Source organism: Dermacentor albipictus, chromosome 8 (assembly GCF_038994185.2).
Source record: "Dermacentor albipictus isolate Rhodes 1998 colony chromosome 8, USDA_Dalb.pri_finalv2, whole genome shotgun sequence".
NCBI lineage: Eukaryota > Metazoa > Arthropoda > Arachnida > Ixodida > Ixodidae > Dermacentor > Dermacentor albipictus.
Genome location: NC_091828.1, coordinates 49853172 through 49862664, shown reverse-complemented (window position 1 = coordinate 49862664; position 9493 = coordinate 49853172). Strand labels below are relative to the sequence as shown.

Sequence of the window (9493 nt, the reverse complement as noted above, 5' to 3'; positions counted from 1 at the left end):
TCTTTGTTGGTTAGGGGATCACGATTATTTTAGCCAATTTCCACTCTTGGGACAAGCCCCCTTGGCCCAGCACTCGCTATTAAAAACCTTTGTTATTTTCGCTAAGGCTACCAAATCTATCTATGTTTCGAATCATTGCATTTGTGATCGAGTCTGGGCCCAGTGCCGAGTTTTTAACTGCGGACTGTGCCGCCTCATACACTTCCTCGTACGTTATTTCTTCGTCTAATTTAGCGTTCGCCTCCCCCTCGTATTGTCTTCTCGCATACGACGATAATGTGGCAGGTGAGGGTCCTATGTACTTTTTCTGAAGATCATGGACAAGATCTTGGTCTGTACCCTCGAAGTTGTCCGATATAATTTGGGGCTTCTTGTTATTCTCAGTATGCATGCTCATCGGGTCTAGCATGCTTCGTAGTATTCGCCACGTACTGGTCGTTCCCAGAGTTCCTGATAGGGTTCCACAGAACGTCGCCCACTCGTTTTTACCAAGCTCGTTGGCGTGGCCTTGGGCTTGCTCTGCCAAGAGAGCGATGCATTGTCTCAGGTGTTTGTTTAGACGTTGCCTTTTCCACCTCTTGGCCAGTTTCCGCCACTCTTCCCATAGGCTGACCAGGTGAGAGTCTATCACCGGCACCTCCGCTGTACGCTCAATGGCTTTAGTGGTGTCCCCGTGTGCTCGTCGAAGGAATTCAGTTCATTCTCGCATGTTGGTCGGGGCTGTATCTGACTCCTCTAGCACTCTCTGGAGTTCTCTATAATGGGGCCAGTCAGTTAATTTAGTCATTCCTATTGTTCCCCATATGTTGGGCGTGGAGTACGCTGCTCGGATTATGTCTTTGACTTAGGAGTGAAACTTACCAGAAAGAAAAAAAAACTCTCTCACATGTTTATTTATTACATGTCGGTACATTGTCGCCTAAAATAGATTTAAACTAGTGGTGAGCAAAAGTACAATTTTTCAGATTGAATGGAATATGGATGGAATAGGGCCAGAAGTGAAACAAGTCAAATGTAGAATATGTTTCAGATAGTTTCCAAAAAATTAGCAGCTATTATCAAAATATGTATAAAACAATGTGCACATTCTGGTGCTTATACCATTGGCAAGTTCCCGTCATTTCGTCGCATGTTATAAAGCACTGTTAACTAAAAGCACAAGTGGGGCATAAGGAATAAATGAGTAATTTGCTCATATACAAAGGACTCATCGGAGAGCACATATTATCTCTGTATAGCTAGGAATGTGTAGCCCTACTACGCACATTATCATATTTTAAGCCTATGCTATGGCCATGGGGGTAAACAGGGGTGCACACGTGATGCTTAAGCTGTTCGAAGGCTACTAAATTTATTTAAATTTATAAAGTGCCCATTAGAAAGCATCAAATATCCATACTAACTTAACCAAAATAAAAACAGTTACTTCTTGAATTTATGATCTTAAGAACATGCCCTTGGCACAATTTTTTTAGTGAGGAAATTCTTTATGAGAGACTGGCACACATGCAATTTACAAATAATCTTTACAAATGCTGAAAACGTTATTGGATCAATATCTCGCCTTCTGTGCACAAATGTATGATACAGTGCAGGTGTCTTTGTATGCTCGATTAAAGATGTAAATTTTGTGCAAATATTTCTACAGATATATGCCCCACCAGTGCTTTTGCAAACGCTGATACAGTTCTAGAGATAGAATGTGGGAATGAATTAGGCATAGGAGACTTGACATTTGACTCAAGCCTTAAATTACTCATGTATATTAGTTATAACAAGTGCCTTCTATGCTAATAATTACCTTCCAACTTTCTCCACTCAACCTCTCTTGCAGCACCCGATAGATTAAAATTCTAACATCAATATATTTCATGCTGTCATTCAAGTACTAAAATACCAAGAACGGACACTGAATACTCACTCAACAGGCATTTATTTGGTGCTCGAAGGAAACAGACAGTGGAAAGAAAACTTATTAACAACCAACTCTAAAAAAGTACCCATTTGAAAAAAAAGCAGGCATGAACAGAATAAGGTAAAAAGAATCTCCAGGATGAACCACCTAAACCAGAAGCTAGAGGCAACAAATAATGAATTGGTCTAAAAGAACAAGTTCGTATATATATTACAATGAATATACATAGTTTATAGGGGCATGCAAACAGTAATTTTTGAGATAGGGACGAACATTGATTACTTTTTGAATGAAAAGCCATAATATAACAAAGCAAATTGCTGACACTTTACCACCTTCATTATATCGAGGTTTACCTGTATCTTTATTTTTTTTTCTCAACTATAACAGCATTGTGTAGGTCAGTTTCCGTAATTTCTTTTGATCTACGTTCTATGACGTGCCGTAAGTAGATCTAGAGCAAATGTGGCGACTTGAAAAAAGTGTTCCAGAATTCCTTGAAAAGCACAGGGAGACATTTATGCTACCTGATGCAGTAGAACACTATGCAGCATGCTACGTGTCTGTAGATTTGCAATTCATAGTCTAGTTCAAGATGGTTGTTGACCTGTGTCATGGTGCTGTGCTCTCTTATGTCTGCTCAAGTGGTGAGACTGTGTAAAGGACCTGGAGCATACAGTGCAACTGTATGGCCGGTCACCTGTATGAATGCGCTGGTGTACCTTCATGACACTCTTCAATGAGAAGCTCTGAAGGCATGAAGGGCACTGATATGGCTTCTCACCTGTGTGGGTGCGCAGGTGTTCTTTCAGGTGGTTCTTTCGCGAGAACCACTGATAGCATGAAGGGCACTGATATGGCTTCTCACCTGTGTGGGTGCGCAGGTGTTGCATAACCTTGCCCTTTTCTGAGAAGCTCCGAGAGCATGAAGGGCACTGATATGGCTTCTCACCTGTGTGTGTACGCAGGTGTCTCGTAAGCTTGCCCTTTTCTGAGAAGCTCCGAGAGCATGAAGAGCACTGATATGGCTTCTCGCCTGTGTGGGTGAGCAGGTGTCTCATAAGATTGAACTTTCCTGAGAAGCTCCGAGAGCATGAAGGGCACTGATATGGCTCCTCGCCTATGTGGGTGTGCAGATGCTCCTTCAGGTGGGCCTGTTGTGAGAAGCTCTGAGAGCATGAAGGGCACTGAAATGGCTTCTTGCCAGAATGGATGCTGGCATGCGTTTCCAGACAATAAAGTTTATCAGTCTCATAGTCACATAATTGACATCGGTGGAGGCATCCTTGCTTCAAGTTGTCACATTTGGCAGTTGATAGAGAAATAGAAGGCCTCGATGCTGCACAAATAAAACAAAAGTAAGTAAAGGTTATTGGGAAATGACAAAAGAACAAAGATGCTAAATTTAATGACAAGCTTTCTTTTTCATTTATTTGGGATACCTTCGGGGCGGTTTCAAGTATGATGAAACAAAAAACTCCTAATGGCCCTTTTTAATTTACCCAATATTTCTGCATCTGAATGCTTCGTTTGTGAAGTCCACCTATAAAAATTATTTTTCGGAAAGGCAAAAAATTACAAAGCGACAAAATGTGGAGTGTTTGAAGACTTTCATGGCTTTCTACGAACCTTAGAGAAAAGTTAAAAAATGTTTTGGCCCTCGTGAACTTTGAGCACCCTCATGATTTATCTATAATAAACTATCACTACAGCTCCTTTTACCTGGTTCCTACTTATCCTACTGAGGTTCGTAGTGCTGTGCTCTTATGAAACAACACAAATTCTGTAGAACATGATGACTTACCTTTAGTCCTGTTGAACCGTCAGTGAATTTTATAGCGAAACCTTAGCATACATAACAAATACAGCATTATCATCTGGTGTATTTCCGACAGCTTTGAAACTTGGCAAAATAACACTGGTATTTAAACATAACAGCAAACTATTAGTCAAAAATGACCGGCCTATCACATTGCTTTTGCCTCAATCCAAGATAATCGAGAAACTACTTCTTAAACGAATTAGACTTCAAAAACAACAGTATTTTATCAAGCACACAATATGGCTACATGAAAGTGAAAAGTACAGAAATAGCCTTGCTAATCTTGACTGGAAAAATCAGGCAAAATGCTGAAAATAAGATCCTCACAGTGGGGATATTTTTTACCTGACAAAAGCATGTGATGTTAGCAATCAAAAGAAACTACTGCATAAATGAGAGGACTATGGTATTCATGGCACTCCTGACAAGTTAACAGAAAGCTATCTGACGAATAAGAAACAGTATGTTTGCACCAATGTACAAAGTTCTCATAAAAAACCATTAATAAAGGTGGCCCACCGGGGCCAATATTAGGTCCTCTCTTGTTCATTGTATTCATAAATAATCTTACATCGTACATACTAGAAGAGTGTGTCCTGTACGCAGATGACACAAATGTTTTCATAGTGGCTGAGAATGAGAAAGATTTATACAAAAAAGCAAATCACACTCTACACTGGCTCTCTACTGGTTACACAGAAATGAATTGATGCCTGATTTTAGGCTCTTCATTTAGTAATTTGACAATTTTTTTCTGCTAAAAGCACGTCAATTAGTGAGGATGGCGAGTTGATATTTAATGCTGTTGCTCTCCAAGAAGTTAGTCATAAGAAATTCTTAGGATTAGTGATAGACGAACATCTGATGTGCCACAAACGTGTACATGAGGTAACTAAGGAAGATGTACAAAAACGTATCAATATTTTATAAGCTACGGTATCTATTTCCACTACAAACCCTTCTAATCCTTTACCATAGTTCAGTCGAAACATTACAGCCAATTGAGGTAGCTCAAGACACAGTTTAACGAATAATCAGTTTTGCCTAACGTACTGAGTCTACATCAGCTGCTTATCCTCTATTAAACAGTTTAACGTTGCATAATAACATTTACTTCTGCATTGCAGTTCTTACGTAAAAATTTCTTAAGACTATTATACAAGGTCCGTCAGTTTGATTTCATCAACATGCAACACAGTATCCAACACTGTCCTCATTATTAATGTTGTTAGGAGGTTCACTTCTACATTGCAGTTCTTAAGTAAAAATTTCTAAAAACTGTTATACAAAGTCCGTCAGTTTGATTTCATCAACATGTAACACAGTATCCAACACTGTCCTCATTATTAACGTTGTTAGGAGTTTCACATACACGCACAAATTATGCAACAGTTTACTTTACAAACACTGCAGCCAGACTTTGGAATACCCTTCCAAAAGACATGACTTTTTCATCATCCATTCAGTAATTTTCAAGCTCACAGCACCAGTACTTCCGGTACGATTCTTAAATTCACAAAAAGTTAGTTTCCCTTTTTTGTATTGTATAATGTTTCCCTTAATTTTTAAGGTATACACCTTAAACTTTGTGCAAACACGTGTTAATACTGCTTGGGCTGTAAAAATAGCACGTCAAGGCTTGACATTACAACTGCATTTGAAAGGAATGTGATAAAATCAGTTGAATCATACAGCACGATTGTGGCAGTGCATCCTGTGAATAAAGCAAAATAGCACAACTGTCAATTTTCATGGCAAGCTTTGTTGTGCAATGCACAACAAAGCTTGCAATGAAAGTTCTTCAAGTTCACTGTTGACAGTGAACTTGAAGACATTGTGGTGGAATTTGTTTCGTGAGCACCCTGCAGGAGTTCTCCAGTGACAGGAGATTCAATTCATTGCAAAGGCAATTGAATTGCTCACAATGGTCTCATTTCTCAAAGAGAAAAGGCTTGACTTTTTGCATCAGCAAAGGTGGATGAATTTGTAGTGCATTGTAACAAGAGTGCTGCGGAAGAATAACTACCAGCTGGGACAAACTGGCAGTACAGAAGAGGTCCCGTCGGCCACTGCGGTCTGCAAACAATGCAAAAGACGTGAAGCTGCTAATCATGAGAGAGGATCAAAATGAGTGTATGGCCAGCAGTCACTGCAAGATGCCTACAGGTCGACTGAAGTGATTTCTGGCGTGCAACTCAGATGCCCAGTGCAAGCTGCTCATTGCCTGATGACATTGTTGAGAGCTCGGTTTAGTGGTGGCACGGAATATGCGTTTTGTCAGCCTGAGAATGAAGAGCCAACAGGCTTTATTCAAGAGTCAAAGTAGGTTTGTTGAGTGGCTATGGTGGTATCCCTGTCGGGTAGCCACCTCTGTTCCAAGAAAGAGCCGGGGGCAATGACCTCCACAGCAACGCACACTTGATTCCCAGAGCAAGGGGCAACGACATGCATGGAGAGGCATGGCTTAGTGACAGACGGTCACTACAAGGGCTTCCCCCCAAGAATGCTGGAGGCTTAGGTGTAAATGGCGGAAAGAATGAGTGAGTTAATTTCACAATAAACTGGTTTCATGCGATCACACGACATTGTTCTTTGCCATGAACGTCAATCTTCAATGTTTTCTCTGAATGCAAAACCACACGAGAAGGGGCTTCATAAGAAGTCAATAGTGGCATGATAGAATCGTGCCGCAGAAAGACATGCGTGGTTGAGTCCGCTGTCGAGAAACTAAACACAAGCTGCCCGCGGGCGATACGTGGGGGTGTAGGTCGAAGCTGGCCGAGCCAGGAATGTAGCCTCTCTAAGTGCTGCGTGGCCACTAGCGGAATGCCTTGCTAGGCGTTGAAAAACTGGCCTGGAATGCACAATGCTAACCCGCAGAATGTCTCGGCTGCCCTGACTCCAAGGTCATCCTTGACCATTGTTTGCAGCCCCAGTAGTACTAGGCATAGCATTTACACCCAGTGCTGTCTGTCAAGTGTGGCGGTCAATGACGCCTTCGGTTGATGGTGAAGACGCTCAACCATGCCATTGCTCTGTGGGTGGTAAGCCGTGGTGTTATGATGGCGCATGGTGAGCAATCTCGCCAGGGCAGAAAAAAAGCAAGCTTTGGAATTGTCAGCCGTGGTCAGTAGCTATGAGCAAAGGGCAACCATACCACAACATTCAAGTAGCAAGAAATGCTTCCGCCACTGTTTCGGCCATGATGTCTTATAGAAGGAATTGCCTCAGGCCACATTGAATACCGGTTGACACACGTGAGGAGGCACCTGAAACCTTGGCAGGGCCAAAGAGGGCCCACCAAGTTTAAATACAAGCGATCGAAATGGCTCTTGGGTGGTCGAAATGGCTGCACCGCTGAACGCATTTGCCGGGTCACTTTCACGACTTAACAGGCTTGGCAGCTTCTTGCCCAGCTTCGAACATCTTTGTTCATCCCTGACCAGATGAAGTGGTCTGTGATAAGCTTCTGTGCCACCTGGATGCCGTGACGGCTTAGCCCATGCAGTGAATCGAATATTGGAGGCCGAAACTGATGGGGCACGAACAGGTGAGGAGCTGCCAGCAATGGTGTCACACCTGACCAATGTTGTTGTGTAAGGAAGCGGCACCTCCATGCAGCATGAGCCTTTTTCCCGCAATTGTCGCAGCTCGGGGTCATTTTGCTGGGTGAAGGCTAGAGCTTGGAAATTTAGAGGGCCAGCACGGACAGCCCCGATCCGCGACAGTACATCAGCTGCCTGATTTCCAGTCCCAGTGATGTGGCGGATGTCCGTAGAAAATTCGGAGATAAAGGAAGGTTCTCGAAGCTCATGTTCTGAGTATCAGGAACTGTTTTTGAAAACAAAAGTTAACTGCTCGTGCTCGGTCAGAATGTAAAAACCTTAAAGGAAAAAACAGTGCAATAGATGGCCAACATCTCCCTCTCGAAGGTGCTGTAGCGAGCTTCTATAAGTTGGAAGCGCTTTGAGAAAAAGCCCAGCGGCATCCAGTCTATGTCATCATGCTGCTGCAGTACTGCAACGACGGCTGTGGTCAATGCTTTTCCATAAGGCAAGTTGATGTGTTGGGCAATGGACGAATCAGCAACATTGCAGTCACCAGCCACGTTTTGGCTTCCATCTATTGCACTGGAAATAGTGCTAGTGCTTCGAAGACCAGTAGAAAGTAGGCATTTTTTTTTTTAGTCACGACGTAGCAGGTTGGTAAGTGGCTGAAGAACTTGCATACAGGATGGTATGAAGCACCAGTGAAAATTTATGACCCCCAGAAACTCGCGCAACTTTCAGACTAAAGTTGGAGAGGCGAAGTCCTTGACTGCCCGCACACATGATTCTAGTGGCTTGATGCCCTGGGGTAAACCCAACTTTGGCGGTCACAAGTCCAATGTCTAGCATTAATGACCGGAACCCATACAATGCGATAGCAGTGTTGTTCACTACGTGGAGCATGGATTTGGCATGTTGGCGATCTGTGGCCTTGGCAGGAATGAAACAGCTCGGCTCCGGTGTCGATGAGGAGGCGGGTGCCGATGATGCGATCGACTACGAAGAACAGGCATCTTGCTCAATGGCAGATATCGCATGCTGCCATTAGCGATTGGCCGGCGCGCTTCCCACCCATGAACGGGGCTGAGTGCAGCAACTTGCTTGTTCACGAAAGTAATGGTAGTAGTACTAGCACAACTAACTGCCATGGCGAGTCTCTAGGTGCATTGCGATATTGTGAAGCCAAATGGTTACGCCGAACCTGGTTGTCAGTGTTGCTGCCTATCGTCACCTTCTCCAGTGCACTGGTAAAGATGTCAATGTTTTTCTACAGGTGCGACACTCAGTATCTTGGCTCAGAGGCACTAGCAGCAGCAACAGGTAGCTGTGCTGAAGACAAATAGTTGCATATGCAGTCAGTGAGTGCAGCCAGCCAATCGAGACTCATCTCATCGGAACCCTGCAGTACCATGCATGCGGACTGTGGGAGGCATTGCAACAGCAGCTCACATGATTGGAAGCTGGCTCTTGTTTGCAAAGTCTCACCCAGTAACTAATGCAATCGGTGCAGCAGTTGTGACGGTCGTTGGTAGGTACTCTGCTGTCTGTGAAGTGATGCGCCAGAGTTGAAAACACGCCTCTACTTACATAAACCAAACTCGGCAATTCTTGTGCCAAAAGCTGGGAAGCTGAAGCTCTGCAGCAATAACAGGAGACATAATCATGGCGTCGTCTCTGTCAGCAGGTGTAGGAGCAGCGCTGTCCATGACTAGTGTTCAAAAAAACAAATGTAAAGTCTTGGGTCAGCACTTCCTGCAAGCTCATTTCGGGGAAGGCAAGGACTACACATTTTGACAGCTTGAGAACGGAGACTCAACTGGTTTTATTCAAGAGTAAAAGCAGGTTTGCCGAGTGGCTGTGGTGACACCCCAGTCGGGCAGCTGCCTAGGTTGCAAGGAAGAGCAGGGGACAATGACCCCCACTGTGAGGATTTCTGGAGCGAGGGGCAATGACCCAGACGTTGAGGAAAACTGGATTTCCAAGAAGTGGGGACAATGAACTGACAGACGGTCATTACAACATTGCTGCATATGCCTAGTCCTGCTTAGTCACCGATGTGCTGTGGGATGTCGTGACTCAAAGCTGTCCTAGAAAAGAATCCTGACAGTTCACGTGGGGTTTTCGCCTACCTCAATGAATAAGCATACTGATAAAACAAAGTATGTTTTGTTTGTAGTATGCTTAACTGCATTAAAGAATATTGCTTTA

General features: G+C 43.5%; 1 protein-coding gene across 1 annotated transcript in view; it reads right to left on the bottom strand.

Moving 5' to 3' along the window:
* Positions 1 to 1914: 1914 nt before the first annotated feature.
* Positions 1915 to 9493, bottom strand: part of LOC139049242 (zinc finger protein 271-like) — a 127535-nt gene continuing 119956 nt past the window's right edge. Inside the window, exon 8 of the mRNA XM_070524614.1 lies at positions 1915 to 3254. Within this exon, the coding sequence (XP_070380715.1) occupies positions 2506 to 3254 (749 nt within the window). The 3' untranslated portion in view covers positions 1915 to 2505. The remainder of the gene's footprint in view (positions 3255 to 9493) is intronic.